The 21399-nt window shown below is 39.7% G+C and overlaps 1 protein-coding gene across 30 annotated transcripts in view; it reads right to left on the minus strand.

Annotated features, from left to right (window-relative positions):
- Positions 1-21399, minus strand: part of Rims1 (regulating synaptic membrane exocytosis 1) — a 542679-nt gene that overhangs the window by 306803 nt on the left and 214477 nt on the right. For 25 of the 30 annotated variants that reach the window (XM_085836010.1, XM_085836009.1, XM_085836007.1 and 22 more), the window contains one exon: positions 20038-20106. The exons of the other annotated variants lie outside the window; for them this stretch is intronic. In XM_085836010.1, the coding sequence (XP_085692136.1) occupies positions 20038-20106 (69 nt within the window). Of the gene's footprint in view, positions 1-20037; positions 20107-21399 lie in introns of those variants that run through there. 30 annotated transcript variants of the gene reach the window in all.

The following is a 21399-nucleotide window of genomic DNA, read 5'->3' on the forward strand; positions in this document are numbered from 1 at the left end:
AACAAGGATCGTGTGTTGTGCCCATCAAGGCATTGTCAGGCTCCATGACACAGACTATCATCTCTATCAGACGGAAACACAGAAGGTGATATCATCTTGTTTCACAGTAAAACAGACCCAAGTGCAGTTGAAGTACCCACTTGGTACCTATGAAACTCTGAAAGCATTGCAATGACCATAGCAGGAAGGTACACTGGTATCAACAAAGTTCAAGGTGATTCATTAATTTAGAAGTGCTAGGTTCATAGAAGACACCACAACACACACCAATCCCACGTATAAGAGCCTTATAGAGATACTGTTCCTACCAATGCCAATTCCAGTGGATACAACTTTTCAATCCATGATCCAATCAAGTATGGATGGTAGTTCTCAGAATGAAGATTCAATAGGAAAACACAAGAATGTCTTTCATAATTGTGTATGGCAGTTTTGAAATGAGTGCTGAATCCAGGAAACAGAGCATCCTGAGTTTGAGGATTTTTTTTCTGCATAAGCAATTTTTTTCTTTTCATTTTGTAATAGGTTATTTCTTCCCTTAGGTAGTCACACAGATTGAAATTGTGATGTTCTGATGAAGCCAATCCTCAAATACATTAAATGCCCTAGGAAGTGCAGTACTTGCTCGTGTGTGCCCATGTGCCTCTGTGTGTACATATGTATGTATATGTAAGTTTATGTGCTGGGTATAAGTGTAAGCATGTGAGTCTATGCACATTCATGTGTATATATGTGTGTGAGTATATGTGTGCATGTATTTGTAAGAGTATATTTGTGTATGTATATGTGTGAGTATATGTATGTGTATACATGTATGTTGTGTATATGTGCATGTATGTGTATGTATGAGTTTATATGTATATGCACATGTGAGTATATGTGCATGCATGTGTATGCATGTGTGTAGAGTATATGTGCATGTGTGCATATATGTGTGTGAGTATATATATGTGCTTGTGTATGCATGTATGTGTGTGTGAGTATATGTGCATGTTTCTATGTATATATGTGTTGGTATATGTGAATATGTATGTATATGTATGTGAGTATATGTGCATGCATGTGTGTGTGTATGTAGGTATGTGTATGTGAATGTGTGTGTGTGTATACTTTGATCCACTTTATCGCAGAGCCTCAGACATTGATCTTAATGACCTTTTTCATCACTTGGTACTATAAATACACACACAGAAGGAGTGAGAAGCTGTCTGATACTGAGGAAATGCTCCCGCAATGAGCACAGCCCTCTTCTCTTCTGTATTGCATTTATTTGTCTAGTTTGATTTTATTTTTGTCTTCCTTACACTTACAAGCAAGTTCTCAACTAATGTATGAAGCAGGTAGTTGACTACAAGGCCTGATATAGCAACCTGTCTCAATTCTCTTGTCTATAGTAACGCTGGTGTGTATGAACAAATGCCTGCTACGTCTTCTAAGGGGAGCCTAGGTCTCGGATGGTGGCATCAGAGACTGGCAGTCTCAAACATAGTGAGTAGTGAGCATTGCTTCAGCTACGGGCAGCTCTGTAAACCAGGAAGGCAGCCTTGCCAACTTAGCAAGAAAATCTTTTCATGATAAAAGGTGGGTCTGTGATAGGGATGAGAGATGCAGTACCAGGCACTGGGTATAAAAAGAAAGAGAGGGAAGAAAAGCAGACTGTGTAACTCCATGCACAGGGAGAGGCAACATTTCATATTAATTACTCACATCTAGATCCTGTTGTGTTCAGTATGTCTCCTGCCTAAAAATAATTTAAATAGCCCGGCTGGGAGCACCTCTGATTGGCCACTGTGCGCAACCCCACTGCTCACCTTTCTGGGTTATCTATGAGAAGATGTTTTAAAGGCTGCTCTAACTGCACCATCTGAGCATCACCAACTCATCGGATTCCAGGCTTCATTTAGAAATGCCCTCAGCTCTAGGGGAGGGTGCATGAATTATGATAGCGTTCATAAACAGATCTCCTTCAAAACGCAGGCTTCTGATGATGGCTTTAGCTTTGAATGCCTTCATAATAAACAGACCGCCGAAGGCACAAGGCAAGGTGATGGTGTCTTTTGAAAATTCTGTGTAACTCTGTTATCAGCTAAGTGAAGCTATCCTTTCCTTTGCATTTCTGAATGGCTGCCCAGGGGAGAAGTGTTGCTTCAAAGCTCTGTGGTCACCATGCCTCGCAGAAGGGCATTCCCACCAAACAAAAGGCAAGGTTTTAACACAGCCTGTCGGCAGTTGGGTGGGTACATTGAGAACATGTTTATTCTCCTAGGACTTATTTCTGTCCTCTCTAAACTGAGAATAATAATAATTATTACCTCTTAGGAACATAGAAAACACTGGGGCACAATCTGCCACTTATTTGGATACTCTTAATTTCCCTTACCAACTTCCTAAAACAGGACAGGGACATACCACATTAAAGAATAAGACCTGATTTAGAGTTGCAGGTTTGCATCTCACACTGTGAAACCTCTTGGCACCTCTACACCATGTTCCTCTATTTTTATGAGAGAAATAAAGCTAGGCCACTTAGAGCCATCACTTATTAATTCATAAATTCAATAAATAATGACTGAGCATCTACTCTATGCCAAGTGGTTACACGAACACAAACTGAGTCCCTTGTCCCTAGGAAAATTTCTATGCAACTCTGATTGGCATGTGCTAAGACATGTTTTAGGGAAGGACATGCAACAGACAGTGGGATCCAATAGCTCTCAGGGTGTTGAGACAGGAAGAAGAAAATGGAAGAATCACTGAGAGAGGCAGACAAGCCCATATTAAAAAAAAAAAAAAGTGGGAGAATGCTTTAGTACATGGTAGAATCCCAAAGGTCAAGAATACGTGTTCTTGGGAATAAGATTCCTGTCAGAAAGAGGGGTGAGGTCCAAGCCTAGGCAGAATAAAGCTTGAGGAAATGCAGAAAGGCTACAGGTGGGGATGGAGATGCAGTCACAGACAAATGATGTCAGGAAGACCTGAGACCCATGGAGATTTTTGAATTTTCTCTTAAGTGGGTTAAAAGCTCACCACAGGGTTGAGAGTGACAAGTTGAAAGAAGGAGGTGTGTAACTTAAAAAAAAAAAAAAAAAAAAAATCTGTTGATCTGTTGTGTGGGGGAACAGACTACCAGTTAAGGAGGCCTGGCGGGATAGGAGCCACAGATCCTTTGAAAGAGTGCTTGTGGTAAAAAGGAATTTCCGGTGAATGGTATTTTTAGCCACTGCACCAATGAAAAGAATTATGATAGCATGTCTCTGGAGCATACTTTAGCTCTAACAAGTATTAGTTCTGCAACATTAAGCAAGTTATTCTAACTCGTTAAACTCTGATGTTATGGACTGTTATGTTTGTCCCTCCCAAAAGCTGTATGCTGAAGCCTTAATCTCCAATGTTTCGGTGCTTGGAGGCAGAGAATTTGGGTAGTAATCAGGGTTAGAAGATGTCACATATGAGCATCATCCCTAAGTTGGTGATGGGTATGCTGTAACAGAGAAGAGAAACCAGGATTCTATGAGAAAGACTGTGATCAGCTATCTGCAAGCTACAAACAGAATTCTTTCTCACCAGGGAACAGTGGGGGTCTCCTTGTTCTGCTAATTTTGATCTCAGATTCTGGGAGATAGACGGGACAGGAAATAGATGCTAATTTGTTATGAATCCTGAGCTAATGCCCTGAGACTCCTCATCTGTCAAATGGGGGAGGTGATATCCGCACTACCATAGATTTAAATGAGATAAGCTACGTGACAGGCTGAGTACCTGTCTAATGGGTATGGTCATTCTGCAGCCTGGAACCCAGGAAAGGTATGAGTGAGACACAACACATTTACATACCAAAACCTCAGGTCAAGGTGTTAGCATCCCTTGGAAGTACTTATTAAATAATGAATGAACAAACAGGTCACACACTCAAAAGGAATACACATAAATTATTATAAAAATGTATCTTACTGACATTATAACTTTAAACAGTAAGAAAATTCAACGTGGGTTTTTCAAAATCATTGCTTATTTCTTTCATTCTTGTGGGGGGAAAAAGCCTTCATTTCCTGGGTTCCTCCCTCATTTTTTCTGTGGATATTTTAAATGCCTAGTCAAAAAGAATAAACCTCATGGTAGAATGTTTTGAAACATTTATGATATGAAGTCATTTTTAAGCTACTGGACACACAAAGGACAGTTACACTGTACTGGCTGGTTTTGGTTCAACTTGGTACAAGCTAGAGTTATCAGAGTGGAAGGAGCCTCAGCTGAGGAAAGGCCTCTATGAGATCCAGCTGTAAGGCATTTCCTCAATTAGTGATCAATGAAGAAAGCCCAGCCCATGGTGGGTGGTGCCATCCCTGGGCTCGTGGTCCTGGGTTCTATAAGAAAGCAGGTGAATAAGCCATGGGGAGCGACCAGTAAGCAGCACCCCTCCATGGCCCCTGCATCAGCTCCTGCAGCAAGGTTCCAGCCCTGCCTGAGTTCCTGTCCTGACCCCTTCCAAGGATGGGATATGATCTGGAAAACAGTTCAGCCAAATGAGCCTTTTCTTCCCTATTTGAAGAAAAATATGGAGCATGTGTTTTATTTTATGAGTCAAAGCAACTTCCTGAGCAAATCTTCGTAGATTTGTAGAGTTAAGAGAAGAGGAGAGTGTCATTCAGAGAAGTCAAGTGCACCAAAGAAGCCGAGCTGAATACACCAAGGCCACTTCCTGCCTAGCACAATAGTGGGTTCTGTGTGATTGATAGGGAAAGACACTCCTTTCAGAGGGCCATTTGATCTGGACACCAGAGTCAACATGCTTTCTTGGTGAAATTAAATATGGGAATTTTTTAATGGTGAGAAGCCATCAGATGCTCTGGTTTTAAATTTCACATGAAAAAAGAAACGGTTGAGAACTAAGTCTGATATGTGGTTTGCAGTTCAAAATCCATCACTTGGCATGCGATATATTTTTATCTCTATGAGGTTTTTTTGGCTTGTAATTTGAATTCATCTCAGTAGAAAATTCATGTTGCATTCAGTGTTTTTCTCTTTATTCTGCTAGCAATGAATCTCAGCTTTAACCTTCAAGTATTTGTTCTGATTTCGTGGAGATAAGTGCTTAGCTCTGGCAAGGATATGATTTGCATTTTATTTGTATGAAGAACCAATACTGATTCACACAAGAGACATTTAGAGTGACGAGAGCTGGGATACAAAGGACGAGATTTCCAGTCTAAATTATGCAGGTGCTAAAACACAGGAACAAAACAAACAGACACTAGAATGGCTGACTAAAATGGAAACGCAATTCTAGAAAGCAGACCAGGTTTAAAGAGGCACACAGAACATTTGGTGGTACTTTCTTCACACCCTTTTGAATACCCAAAAAGATATCTCCATCTTCATGCTGCCTTCTTTAAGTGTTCAATTTGCAACTAGTGCCTTACACTTCTTAAAGGGAACAAGCAATAAGGATAACAACAACAACAACAACAAAAATGTGTTTGGTTTCTTGTCTGATCAGTATAAGTGCTCTGTCTATTTTACACAATGGGAGGACAATGTATGTGCCCAGTATTTGTTGAATGAGTGTTGGTAACCCTTTAAATGGGATGAAGATAGGCCAGGGAATTTCCAGTAATTCATTTTATGAGGAATTGCTGAGAAATTGAGGTACTGTTATGAGGATGTAGTCATTGATTTTCTCCTTACTAGACAAGGAGTTCCTTCAGGGCAGAGACCATGGTCTTCATCTCTGTAACCCCTTTTTACCTTGATTCCAGTTGTGGTTTCTGACAGTAGATGTTCCTTCAGTGCTACATAAATAATGGATGAGAGTTGCTCATGCAAGTATTTCTTTCCTCTCCATCATTCATATCTAGTGTCGGCTCTCCTGCTACTTGCTCATTCTGCTCTCATTACTTAGAGACCCTTAGCCTTATCTCTGCCTATTCAAATTTAAACCACTCGTTTAAGCTCCATTAAACCCCACTCACCTTTGCACAACCATAGATACCATGACCATGGAATTTGAGTTTATACACCATCCACCCTGATGTTTGATCCATTAATATATTGTGCACAAACTTCCTTCGTTTGTCCCTACTAGTCGCCTTTACATCCTTCTCAGTTAGACTGAAAGCAGTACTCTGCAAATAGCTGATGCTAAGTGATTATTAAAATGTGTGTACAACATCTTGAAGTTACTCTCAGATACACGTTACAGTGAGAGAGATGTATTTACATCAGCAACAGCCTGATGAAAGTTTCTTTAAGGTCTTCAGATGGCTCCCTGAAAGTTACAGGGATATCTTTTAAGACACATCATTGAATTATTTATAGTAATTACACATGGGCAGTTTTTGTATCCGTTCTAGTGTTCTTGTGCTTTCCATTGCTATAAAGAGCGTTAATCTTTTGGCTCATTTAGAATAAACTGAATTCTTTGTCCACATGATATTCATCCGAATAGTTGGAAATTCTTCTCTGCTGTATCTCCTCCAAATCGTCTTTGCCTTCAGGCTAAGTCATTTGTCCTTTGGCTTGATTTCATATCCCTTTGCCATCCTGATAGTCACTCTAAAAATGCTTCAGATATCTATTCCATTATGAAAGTAGGACACCCTGGACTGGAATAAATTATTAAGGTGCATTCCTACTATTCTGCATTGATAGACTCTGTTTCTGTTTATAACTCTAATTCAGAATACTTTTGGTAAGTATAATCATGCACTTGATATATACTTAAACTTCTTATTCACTAAGTCCTTTATCTCATTCTTTTTCAGATTTCAAAAAAAATTAGATTCCTCATCATTCATGGTTATCTTATTTGTATCACCATATTTTTACTGTTTTTAACAATCGCATCTTGTCTTGCTGGATAGATACCACTGCTCTATCCTGACAGGACTTTTTATAATGAATATGAAAACCTCAGCTATCTTAGCAATACTGCATTGTGAAATATCATGGACATCTGTATATTAGAGGACAGGGAAACTTTCCCTCTTAAGGGTGATCACATAAACATTTCATGGCATGCATGGTATCATGTCTCCCTCTTGATTATCTGCCATTGTGATGGGGAAGCAGTCACTTTAGCATAAAGCAAAGGAGGGCAGCCCTGTCCTAGGGAACTCCTTCGGAAACACTGAAATCTGAATTGCATGCACCTTCCATGTTAAAAGCGTTGTCCTCCTTTTGATTTTCCTCAATCATTTCAAAATGTTAAAGTCTCCCCTGCTTCCCAAGCTGCAGAAATTAGAGAGTGGGCAGGATCTGGCCCCGAGGCCACCGTGGGCAGCCTCTATGTCATTACCAGGGCTGCAAACTTTGTCATATGTTCTTGGTGTGCACTAAGAAACCTGCCTCTTCCTTGGCCCTTCCCAATCTGACTGAGAAATGTTTTAAAAAGTAAATGCCAAGTATTGATCCCCCAAAACTAGTTCAGTGGTTCAAATGTCCAAGACATGGTGATCTTTTAGATGTTTCTTACCTACAGCAGGAGTTCTCAAACTGGATATTTTTGGGAAGAAAATTTTCTACATTTCTTTCAAAGAATGCCTTCACTGCTTTTATAATTAAGGACTGAGAACAGGGTAAGAAATGTTCTTGCCCTAATGAACTTTTCCATGGAATTGTATTAAGTTGAAATACATTTTTAAGAATATCTTTCCCTCAGTCAACTCTCAACCTAGGGCTAATACCATGTCATTCACAATCAAAGTTTGTTTGTTTGTTTGTTTAAAGTGAATCAGTATAAAATTAGGTAATCATCAGTATTCTATGTATATATCTATATTCCTAGCTTGCCCTAACACACACAAAACTAAACTAAATTAACTCAGAATCAGAAATGGAAGTGAAAATGTTTAGACCTGACTCTCCTGATCTAAGAATTCAGATTTCAACTCTAGGCCTCACTTTACTCTGCTAAACACTGAAAGTCATGTGGCTGGTGTCATGTTAAAATACTGTGAAAATGAGGGCCACGTCTATCCTGAGCATCAGAGAAAGACATTTTTGAGCTGTAATGAGTACATTGTAGGATTGGGCTATGGTAATGTGTATACTTTGGGAACAAGGGTTTATTTGTGAAAGAAACAGGAGACATGGCACACAAGTGTGAGGAAGGTTGACAGGTATATTTCCTTTGTCCTCACCCTGACACTAACCTGCAGAGTACCAGTGTCCTCGGGGACTTTCAACATGATCTTTCCTACGGACATGGACATGCTCTAGTTGGTCCCCACACACTGTAGACAAGAACTCCACTAGGAAAACTGATCAGACAGTATCCAAGATAACTGGCTCATCCACCTGCCTTTCTCTTTTATAATGTCACCAAAGAAGCTACAGATATTCCAAGTTTGTCCTCCACAGTACCATTAGGAACAGAAAATTGGCAGAGTCAAAGCTAGCTTCACATTTCCCCCATAACTCAGTGCAGTACTGAATCCTGACTTCTGGGGTATGTCAATATTACATTTGCTTCCCTAGCTGTTAGGCCCTTGGTTACCCTCCATTGAACTCCACTAATTGCACTGCTCCCAAATACTTCATGGTCCTGTGTTACCGCCGCCACTCTTTTTATTAGCCATTACTACCACTGAACCTTCTTCATCCTCTTCTTACTTTAGTCTGGGCTCTTTCAAACACTGCAGTAGGTTCATGGCACCTCCCAAATCTATCACAGACCCCTTCTCTTCCCATTCATCTTGAAGATACTGCTGTCATTCTGAACGCTGCCCTTCTGTCTTCTCATTCCCTCAAAATGTTTCTCTTGTATTTGCTTTTCCTATCTCTTTGCTTCTCTCAGAGTTACTGCCATCTACTTGCTTTTCTGAAACAGTTTTCTGTCTCTAAGGACAACTGAACAAGTCGATAATTACTGGCTAAGAATAAAGAAATGATTGTGTTTTCTCATGTTTAGACACGTTGAATTTGGGGGAGCAAAATTATTTTCCACTGGCTTTTAGAGTCACTGCCTATAGTTGTAAATGGAAAAAATAAATCTTTTAAACTAAAGATACAGTTTGGCTCTAAAATGTTAGATACTGTCTTGGGGTTTTATGGCTGTGAAGAGGCACCATGACCAAGACAACTCTTATATATAAAACGTTTAACTTGGGCTAGCTTACAGTTTCACAGTTTTAGTACATGATCATCATGGCAGGAAACATTGCAGTATCCAAGCAAAAAAAGGTGCTGCAGTAGCCAAGAATTCCACATTTTGATCCAAAGGCAGCCAGGAGGAGACTGGCTTCTGCTGGGAGCCAGAAGTAAGCTCTCATTCCACACAGAGCAGAACCTGAGCATAGTAAACCTCAAAGCCCACCCCCACAGTGACACACTTCCTCCAGCAATGTCACACCTACTTACTCCAACAAGGCAACAACTCCTAATAGTAGCACTCCTTGTGGGCCAAACACATGACTCTAAAGGGACCAAACCTATTCAAATAACCTCAGATACCATAGTTCAAGAAATAGTCTCCTGGCCTCTTTAGCTTTTTAGTTTTTTAAATCTTTTTTTTTTTTTTCTGATCATGAATATATATAGTATAAAAAGAGTCATATTCTGAGCAGTGGCATCAGCCAAATCAACTCTTTTCCTTTTGGAGGGGTGGAGGTTTATGTAAATCACCTCATTGTTTCTTGGTGGCAGTGAATTGTTGAGAATAATTTGGGTCATCTCATCCTCTTGATGATGTTCTGGTTTCGTACGGCCTGGCAATCTCTCTGAGCTTTCATTTCCCTCACCCATGAAATGGAAAAAAATGTCCTAATAGATGTTTTGAAGAATATACACATAACTTGAATATATATTTTATCTGTATTAATGTAGATGATCATAAATGTTGATTTTCGAATGTGCACAATTGAAAGAGGGTGTATTGGCAACAGTTAACAGATATGAACATTCAATGCACTGAGGTTGTATGTCAGGTTGCAAATCTGTCAATTCCTGTTTTGATTAAACTGTGTCTAAAATGTACTATGTACCAGGAACAACTGTAGACACCAGAGGTACCATATTAAATGTAGCAAAAGCATTGTTAAATTTAGGGATGTACCTTATACGTCAGGGAAGGGTATATAAAATATAAACGTATTGCATAACAAACAAAAGCTATAGTTGCAAAAAATGAGGTTGCAACACCACTGGGTATGTAGGAGGGCTTTTATAGATAAATAGTCTTTAAAAATGGGCTTTCACCTTTACATAAGCAAATTAATTTTACCAGAGAAGCACACAGAGTAGGCAGCAAAGCATAAAAGTATCTATAGGGAAAATTCCTAAGTGAGAGGAAAGTAAATGTACGGTCCCTCTCTCTCTTTGGCAAGCTCAAGATGAATGTGCCTGGTTTACCTACAAGGCCAGACGAGCATTAGTGCCACACACGAAATGCACTGTGCGGCTAGCACTGTAGAGCGCATCACTTGTGCTGAGTTACATGGACTTCATTACTGCTGAGGCGGGACTTAAGCAGAATGTCTAATTGGAGGAATTCAGCAGTGAAAGATAAACAGGACGCCTCTGGCTGTTGTTGATAGGAGGAGAAAAATCAATCTGGGTCAAAAGTCAGGTCACGGACACCAAAGAGGAATTTCCTAGGTGAAGGAGCTTAAAACAAGCTGTTAGGCAGGAAAACGAAAAACAAAAACAAAATGTTCATATTTGGAATTTATTAAAAATAGAACTCACTGTATTTACTTCCTTACTAAATGCAAAATATGAATAGAAGGGATAGAAGAATGACTCCTAAAATTCTGAGCTCAGCATTAAGGTACATTTTAGATACTGGAAAGCAAAAGGGGGAGTTTACGCGAATAAAATTCAAGAGGGGAGTGAGGAACATATTAGGTTTGCAATGCCTACTGGATTTCTAAATGGAAATGTTCAGTAGATAATTATGTGTGACAATGGGGACCTCAAACAAGCAATCATGGCAAGACATTTATATTTAAATTTTAAGTAATGTTTATATTGCTCAAAGATTTAAGAAAGGTCTATTACAAAAGAGAAAACAGGACTAGAAAACAGAAATTCTTTTCTTTTTTTTGGAGTACAGAGGAAGGTAATAATAAAAACAAACAACAATTGAACAAACAAAGACCTAAACTGTTTATTAAAAGAAGTTTTACACACATAGGACTTAGCAGATGGGCTATGTATATGCACATGTATGTATATACACACATACATATGTGTATGTACAGTTAGTGCTAGGAGGGACTGAAAATGCATGTTAGGACCATCTTGGGTACAGACTGAGATTTAAACATAGCACTGAATATTATCGGGGCAGGGGGATTGATTCTGATTTTACAACCACTGAAAGGCTACGAATAGCTCTACCAAGCCACAGTATATTCTCTGCCAAGATGTTACCTGGAAAGTGATGAAAATAATGAAAGAAGCCATTTACTGTCATCTTGGATTACTGCAGACTTAAAGGGAATATGGTAATCTATAAATACCCAAGAAGATAATGAATCATTTATCACACTTCTATATGTCACAACCACATCCAGGGATCTCAAGGAATAGGAATGTCTACATACTTAAGGTAAGCTGAGTCTCTGCATGCTTTACACCAACATCTGCATAGCTGGCCTTAAAAGTAGCATGATGTCTTGCTCCTCTACATAGGACTGAACTATTTCCAGCACAATGTGAATCCAGCAGGATTATCAATATCAGCACCAGAACCCCTCAGCAACTGTTCAGCCTGTTGTTTCTTTGTGAGCGTCAATTTTGATTTCTGCTTAGCAAGTATTCATTTACCAACAACTATAAATACCTGTGTCTGGTTAGAAGTGTAATTTCTTCCCTCTGATAATCTGAACTTCAATGTAGGTTCTGTCATTTATCCCTTGTGGTCAAATAAATATCACAACCTCTCTGCATGCCGTATACAAAGACACAAAGAGCGCCAAATCCTCCTCCTAAAAGGACTAAGGACACTAATTAATAGGTTAGGTTCCTGGAAAAGTACATTGAATTAACTGTCTGCGAATATATGACACTAGTTTATTACTATTTTTCTGCATGTGCTTGGAATTCTAGATTCTCTCTCTCTCTCTCTCTCTCTCTCTCTCTCAAAGGAAGAAACAAGAAAAGGCAAAAGTGCTTTGACCCATAGCCCAGACAGCCTCTCAACTGTCACCAGAGAAGCTTTTTCTTGCAGTAATTAAGACAGAGACTGTTAATGAGACACTGTGCAGAGAAAGAGAGATGGTGGAGTAAGTGGCCCATCTATGTCAACTTTCCTATTCCCAAGACTCAGGGATCATGGTGGAAGAGGGAGGAGAGTGATCTAAGAGACCAAAGTGGTAGATAACACTAAGGAAACAGTCTTCTCCAGACAGCAGGGAAGGTGCAGGAAGAAACTGACAGCAGTCATGATGGCCTGTGCAAGACTATGGAAGTTCAGGCCAGACAAAATTCTAGTAGGAAGTGTGGGAGATGGACACACCCCTAGCTGAGGGGCTGCTGGCATCTGACAGCTGCTGGGAGAGGGCGAGCCTCATAGTGGTTGACTACACTCCAGAGCAGGCTTCATACCCAAGTGGGTGGACAGTACACATTAGACTTTATGGGTTTTAAGAGTAGAAAGATGAGGTGGAAATTTAAGGTTGGGGGTGGTGGATAAGGAGGTGAGAATGGAAAGTAATGCCAAGGGTAGATCTGGAACAATCTACATAGGATGAATGTGATCAAAATTCATCGTGTGAGATCCTGAAAGAATTCAAAATTATAGAAATGCTCTAGAATTAACATTTAAACAATGCATACAGAATACAATTTAAAAGGACTTTGACAGGTCTCTTGTAAGCTTTAATCTGTAAAATTATGCAACACTATTGTTCAAGTGGTATCAGCAAATATCTGTGGATATGATAATGCAACATTTCATAAAAAATGCTTCTTCTGAGAACTCAACGGCCATCTTGGATGCAGATGAGTTTAGTACTCATTCAATCCCACAATGCCATTCTCAGGTTCAGATTCGTGCTGAGACCTGGACTTTTCTAGTCCATGTGAAATGAGGAGGATAACCCTGGGTCCTTCACTAGCAACACAATAACTGGTACTAGATAATGTTAACAACTAGTAATATAAATGGGTATTTTAAATGGGATATGAAATGGGTATCTTCATAACAGTGCTCTCACCTATATACTAAAAATAGCCTAATTTTATAGACATGATTGTAGTATTGAATATCATACACCACCATCCTTATGCTGCCACCAGCAGGTGCCTACAAAAGGTATTTACTAGGACAAACAAGAATGTCTAAACATTTGCCTTAAACCAAATTCTTCATTTTACTTTCTTCCAAACAAAACTTCACACTTGTATTCATACAATAGTCTTCAGAGCCCACCCTACCTTGACTTCACATTAAACACATCCTTAGACATCTGTGTATAATATGTAATATATTATACACACACATACTTATACATGCGCAAGCACATACATAAACTTTCATACAGAGAAGGAAAAGAAGTTCAGCAACTTTGTTTCTCATAATCTTCCATTTACAGCTTCTTACCAAATACTCATTTCTTTTCCTTCATATAGATCAACTCTGCCTCCATCTCCTTCTGCTGCCTCCATCTCCCTCTCCATCACACACCTTGGTTCCCTTCCTCCCTTAGTCCTTTCTTCCTTTTCTCAACCTGTCCATCTTTATGTCTCTTTATGTCAACCTGTCCTCTTCATTTCTCTCTCTTCTCTTATTTCTGCTTCCTTCCATGTCCTTCCTATCTGCCCCTCTCTTCTCCCTCCATTTTGTTCCCTTCCCCCCACTCACCCTCACCTCTTCTCTACCACCTGTCCATCTCCCTCTCTATCACCTCACTCTCTCCTTATCTCTCTTGATTCTGTTCTCACTCATGTGTGTGTGCGTGTGTGTGTGTGTGTGTGTGTGTGTGTGTGTGTGTGTGTGTGTGAGAGAGAGAGAGAGAGAGAGAGAGGACACGTGTGTAGTGTGTAGGTACCTGGAAACATCAGAAGAGGTGATCATGTCCTGGAACTAGAGTTCTAGGTGGCTGAGAACCACCAAAAATAAATGCTGAGAGCCAACTCTCCTCTTCTGGAAGAGCAGGGAACACCCTTCAGCACTAGGTTATCTCTCTAGCATGGAACCTCATCTCTTTATGATGATTTGCTGACCTCCACCCATATTTCTAGGACTTCCCCAGAGTGATAGCAATGTCAAAATCAGCCCCGGAGGTCCTTGATCTTAGTTTCCTATCCAGACTCTGAATGATTTTTAACAGACTTGAAAATAGGGGGTGGTTTGTGCCATCAGAATGAAATTACAGTGACTTTAAAGTATAAGCAAGAGACAGGGTCCATGAAAGATTGCGTGAACAGAAATACCATATCAGTAGTTGCTTGATGAAGGAGCCAAGAGGATAAAGTGTCCAGGGAAGACTTTGCTAAGGACAAGACATACATATAGTTCAAGGAGTGGCAGGATATTCAAGATGGCACACTAGTAGCTCTAGAGGGAACTGAAACAATGACGAGGAGAATTAAATCTCAAGTCCTGTCATGTACAGATTTACATGTTATTTTCATGAGCTTTGGGGCTTAATATTGGAACTGAAAAGGGATAAGATTTGGAGGTCTCATAATGGTGTGTATGCACCTTACATCTGAGAGGTTGATTCATTCAAAATGACCAGAAGGTATGGGTTAACCCAGGTCCTTTTAAGATGTCCTACATTGTGGTTCCAATCACAGAATGAGACCACATTTGGGAAACAACATCTTTGGAAATATGTCTTTATTCATTTCTATATAGGTAATCAGAACTCTGAGAAAAAAATTTGTTCTTCAGTGTTTGATATAGCACTTATAGAAAAACTCATTCTGATTTTAGTTTTTAGAAATGAGACCAATAAGTATGGATACAGAGAGGGGATCAAAGAAACAATCAGCTGCTGAGTATACAATGTATAAAAGTATACATTAAAAATATAGATTTTTCTCCCAGACCAAAGATGCTTCTCTTATCCTGCAGCCACTCTAAGGTTGGAAGGCTTCCTCTCTGTTGCCATATGCAGAGCTCACCTCATCTTAGACAGACCCTGGTCCTTCCTGCTTCCTCTCTCTGCTTATGTGATGACCACAGTCATCTGTTACTGCACATCTTCCACAGGGCAGGTCTGGTTAACACCTGACCTTGGTTTTCGTTTCTCTTGGTGTTTGTGTGTCTCTGCTTGTGTACACGTGCGCCGTGCCTATGAAGGCTGGAAGAGAGCTGGCGTCTTGGGGGATGAGGCTATGATCAGAGTATGAGACCCCTGACCTCAGTGCAGGACTCTTCACTTCTCCAGCAGCAGCAAATGCTCTTGACTACTGAGCCATCTCTCCAGCCCAAGCCAGCTCTTGGCTTCTAACTTGCTTTGGGTTTCTTCAGCACAGTGTTACATGGTGTCTTGTTGACAGACTATTGAAGGCATTATGCTGGGTGCTGCTTTCATTCTTGCCATATTTCCTTCCTTGAAATACAGTGTGTCCCAATTTTTCCAGTTCCTGCCACTTTGTAGGTCTTTGTCTCACCGCTTTCTCTACCTGCCAAAGACTGTTTGCCTGAAGTTCAGAACAGTTATGAAGTATTCCCTCTACCATGACAAGTGGGAGTTTATAAATATATACTCCTACAGGCTTTCTGGTTTAGTGAGATAACTGAGCAGTAGGTTTTACTCTTGCTCTGGTGGGTTTTTTCTTTCTTTCTTTTTAAAACTGGAATTAACTACCTCAGCTTTGTCTTCCTTTCTGAATGGTTCCTATACATTGTATTTGGACTCTCAAAGAAAACATGCTGGGATTCTAACCCACAGTAGCAAATAGAATATTCCTTGAAAGCACACTCTTTGTAAGCTAATCAAGTTAAACTGAGATTGCTAGAGTGGATTTTAATCCATCGTGACTTTTAAACAGGGGATAAATTAAGCCACAGAGGCGACACATACAGAATGAAGATGGTGTGAATATGCATAGGAAGAGGGTTTGGTGGCTGTAGAGAGTTTGAGAGCTACATCTCTGAGGGCAGGGAAAGGTGCAGCTATCAGAAGCCAGAAAGCTGAGGTGGAACAGCGCCCCCTAGTCTTCACTGGAGCATGCTGCTGCAGCTACCTTTCAGTTCCGACTTCTGAGCTGTAGGACTGTGAAATGATGTACTGTTGCTTTAAGAAAGGGAATCTTTGCTATACTTTAAGCTTAGCTCCTTTCCCATTTAACAATATGTATCCTTATTACCTTTCTCACACTTCCTATGCCTTTCTAATAAACAAATTGTATTTAAATTACTTTAATCCTTTTCCTTCCTCCCTCCCTCATGTCCTCCTCCTTCTCTTCCTCCTCTTCCTCCTCTTCCTCCTCCTGCAATCTTTCTGCAATCCTTCTGCTTCCATGGTACTAGGATTATGCTAACATAGAACCACTCACCAGGCCTGAATGCACCTGAACTTTCATTTCAGATTCCCATGTGACTAAAAAAATATTTTTCCAATAGAGTCTGAGCTCCTTTTAAAAGAAATAACGGGCATCTTGCTGTTTTCTGTGCTTTAAATTTTATTGTCTTCTTTTATGTGTGTGTTTGCCTGATAAATGTCTATGTATTGCTCATGTGACTGGTGCCCAAAGAAGCCAGAAGACTGCCTCAGATCCCTTGGGACTGGAGAGTTGTAAGTGGCCATGTGCATTCTTATATTCATTCCTGGGTCATCTAGAAGAACAGCCAGTGATCTTGACTGCTGAGGCATCTCTCCTGTCTTGTTTACCATTTTTAATACTTCTGGCAAGTAGCCAAGTGGTGTCTATGGTTTGGGAAAGAATGAGGTAATAGATCAAGGAAAGCAAAGACAGTGAATTAAAAAATAAAAAGGTAAAGGCTCTGAAGATCCATGCAATTGGTTGCACGTACACAGGTAAAGGAAAAACAAACCTAGACCAAACAAAGATGCTGATACTCAGAAAACGTCAACTTGCTGTGGTGCTGCAGTCTTGGGACTGTTTCACTGCTCATTTTAATCTTTAAATAAAATAATCATTAAGATATGGAAACAGCAAATGAGACAAATATTTTTTGTGTATTTTTAAAAGGTTTAAGAGTGTAACTTTAAATACCACTCCCTGTAAGCAGCCACTCTGCTGAAGTAATGCCTTGGGAGATTTAAAGCACCAGCATCAGACTGTTGCTCCTACCCCAGCGAAGCTCTTGCACGAAGTCAACAGCATCAGCTTCTGCTGACATAGCTCCACTGAATAACTATATTTATGCACATTTTAATGAATATATTTATAAGAATGCAATTGTTTTTGCCTTTTAAAACAATTAAAGATTCCCTCCAGGGGGACAATGAAGATGTTATTGTGTTGCAAGTCTCTTCTAGAATTACTGGTAATACATTTAAAATATTAAAGGAGGGAAAAAATAGTTTGACTTGAAGTTGATGAATGTATGCACTAAGCCCCTTTGGCAATTTTTTTCATTCTGCAGTTTGCCACTGTGTCTGAAATGCTGAAATGGATTTGCAGGAAAATGAGAGGAGCATCCAGGAGCAAAGGGATGTTCTTGTATCTCCTGACACTGATTTAGCTACATCCAGACACAACTTTGATAAGAAGAGTAAGAAGAGGTTGAGACCCAGAGCTGGCTGTACAGGGCCAGGAAGAGTGCTATCACTAACTTCTGCGTATATCCCTGCGGATATAAGAAGTCACCAGCCCATACTTTACAATTCATTTCACAGTCCTGGGAATGAAACCCAAAGCATTACACATGCTAAGCAACTGTTCTACCATGGCTCTATACCCACCATAAGATCATACATTAAATGTAATATTGCTAAGAATAAGTACACCTTCACCTTCGTCAGTGAGCAGTGGCCATGGTAGAAACTGGGAAACTAAAATTTTCTTATAGTATTCTTCAAGACTCCTGTGCACTGCAGTTTTCCAGCTAAGCCTCATATTTAACCCTTCTAGTACTTCATTATGGTTTGGAAGCATCAACTGTTCTTTATACTTGTACACAATACCTTTAAAATGTTGATAAAAATAAACCACATATATATATCCCAGAGTTCACTGTGAGGTGGTTTTCATTTTGTTTTTGTTTTTTCATTTTATTTCTTTTTAAGCAATAAGAATTCTTAAGAGCCAAGATAAAACTACACAATGTTATTGTGAAGGAGAAAAAGATTAAATTGGAGAGTCAAATATTAGATTATACAAAACATTATAGGGTTCTAAATATAGCCTCCCAAGATCTAGATTTTTTAAATATATCCATTATGTGCTTAACTAAAACTAAAAACTATAAACACCAACATCTGTATACCCCAAAAGATGTTAGTTACATCATGCACTTTGGAACAAAGAGGAAAAAATTATCATTCACTGAATAATTACTTACTGAATAACAGGTTTAAGGAATTGTGCCAAAAATTCTTGGGATTCAAAGTAAACTAGACTCAGATATCCTGTAGGCAGCATAATCTGTCCTCACATACCATTTCAATACAAAGTAATACACATTTGAAAGTTGGAGTTATCATTTCAGAAGAGAGAAGAATCATTACTAAGTTCACTGTTCAGAGAAGACATAATTGACAAACACATCAAAGTAAAAGGGGGGGGGGGACGGTATTCTCACATGAACACAGCAGGGATTCGGAAGAGGAAAATCATCATAACGTAACAATCTGCAAAAGCACACACAGCATCTATCCACTAACAAGCAGCCCTCTTGCCTTAGACAGTGGTCCCCAGTGGGAAGGAACAGAAAAGAAAGTGAAAATCAGGCAGCAACCAGAACGAGCAGGCCTTGAAGACCAGGTCAGAGCCGTGGGGCACCATGGGAGGCTCAGGGGTAACCATCCATATTTGCAGCCCAGGATTAAACCTTGAGTGGAAGCTGCACTGAATAGCATCTAGACCACTTACTACAAACTCAAAGCCAGGAAACTGTGTAAGGAGCTTTGATGGAGACCAAGGAGCAAGCAAACATGCTTTAGAAGGGCAAGGAGAGCTAAGACATGAATTATAAGCACGAGTTTATCCAAAAGGATCATCTTATTGACTGCTTCAGTGAGTGGGCTGCCTATTTTCAACAGGATCACCATTAATAATACTGGACAAATCTGGGGACAGATTAATAAAGCTTTGAACTGGACAGTGGCACTATTATATGTTTATCATATTTCCCCTTGCTAAATCAATGTCAGCTTTAAATACATTTGTTTAACAATTCTGAACCAATACAATTCAGAAATGTTTTAAATACACAGTAGAAACATGCCACACTTGGACAAAATTAGTATTCTGTATAAAATAAACCAATGAAACCATGTCACCATACGTGACATATATATATATCACATACCACATACCACATACCTGCCCCTCAATGATATCCAGGTACTTAGAACTAGTAAGTTAAGAATACAGTGTGGGTAGGAAGCCTGTTCAGAAAGAGGCTTCCTTTCACCAACACCATTACCAAATATAAATGGGCAATAAAATGAAGAGCTCAAGTGTAATCCTTTAGACCCTCTGGAGGCTGTTTTCCTCCTCAGGGAAGTTTAATAATGTAAATATCTCAGATCGTATGACAGAAATAGTGGGCAAGCAGTGATGTTTTAATAAGTAATTTCTGGCCAAAGTGTGATGTTTCAATGTATTCTATGAAGCAAAACAACATGCCCATAGTTCTGTGTTTGTCATAACTGTAAGGTTGCAAGACAGGGGTGGCTTTGGGAAGACACAAAACACACAGGACTCCTCTGAATGGGGCCACTGTTTGGTGGGCAATCATCCAAGAGGTCTTTTGGGAGCAAACAGAACTTAAAAAAAAAAAAGAAAGAAAAGAAAAGAAAAGGAAAGGAAAGGAAAGGAAAGGAAAGGAAAGGAAAGGAAAGGAAAGGAAAGGAAAGGAAAGGAAAGGAAAGGAAAGGAAAGGAAAGGAAAAGAAAGGAAAGGAAAGGAAAGGAAAAAAAATCAGACCAAAGCAGGAAGGAGAGGAAATACCAGTTTCTGTCTGGGCCTCCCTCTTCGCTGCTTGGCTTTCTGGGAACACAGACACATCTGAAAATGTTCCTGCAAGGCAAGGGAGAAGAAGACAGACTCAGTCAGCTGGAGGTAAGCAGTTGTAGGCTTATCCAAGCAGGGCTTTAAGATGGCTCAGCAAAGCAGGTAAGCAAGACACTTGTCAAGTCCGCATTTCCCATGTGTGATCTCTGAGTCTTTATTTTATTTTAATGATTAAGAAGACAGTGGTCTAATCTGAAAAGATACTTTTAACAGCCCAGCTTTGCTGAATGTTCTTAGGCCAGTCTGGGAGTTCCAAAAGTGAGAAGGGAGACATTTACAAAGAAAGGAATGGAGAGAAAGACCAGGAAGCCATGCTGTGAAGTCTATGTAAAAATTGTAAGATCACAGCTCAACTGTTCTTTATTTATCTTTGTTTGTTTATTGAGACAGGTACTCACTCTTAAGCCCAGGATGGGCTAGAACTCACTATGCTTCCCAAACTGGCCTCCAACTTATAAAAATTTTCCTGCTTCAGCCTCTTGAATACTAGGATACTAGGTTTGAGTCACCATGAAAAACCTAGCATTTAACAAAAAGAGAGAAAGAGAATGGGAGGGAGAGGGGGTGGTAGAGAGGGATGGAAGGAGGGAGAGAGGGAGAGAAAGACAGGCAGAGAGAGAGAGAGAGAGAGAGAGAGAGAGACAGAGAGAGATAGAGAGAGACAGAGAGAGACAGAGAGGAGGGGGGAGAATATCAGGGTGTTTTTCTATGAACTTAATGTTCAGCATCACAGGAACCCAGTACGTTTGTTATTAGTCTATGAGGTCATAAGAAATGTGTTCAGAAGAAATGCTACTTTGTTTTCTATCGTACAGAGCAAGTGGAGATGATTCTGCACAGGTAAAGATACAAGTGTAGCCTTCTAGAGTGCCAACAGCCACTACTGTCTTCTTTGCCTGCAAAGAAAAACTATATCTTGTTCCTAATTTGCAAGAAACAGATTTTTGGTGTTTGCTGTTGCTTGTTTTCTTTTTTATCAAAATATAAAAAGTGAAAAAAAAATAAAAGTATACCCTATTGCCTAATAAACTATACAATCTTTGAACCTTTAACTTTTACAAGGTAAGGTTATATCTGTAGCAGTTGCATACTAAAGAATCTGAGTTTACTGCACTTAAACACTGTTAACAATTTCCTGGCTGTAAGATACTGAGTGCGAATGTCTCCTCTGTATGGGTGACTCCAACCTCTTCTATTTGGTTCAATTGTGGTATACACACACACACCCAGCCACCCCCCCACACACACACATTGACACATATTCACAAACTCATATACAAACATTGACAGACACACACA

The sequence above is a fragment of the Mus caroli genome, unplaced genomic scaffold (assembly GCF_978045245.1).
Source record: "Mus caroli unplaced genomic scaffold, Mus_caroli_1 scaffold_1, whole genome shotgun sequence".
NCBI classification, from domain to species: Eukaryota; Metazoa; Chordata; class Mammalia; order Rodentia; family Muridae; genus Mus; species Mus caroli.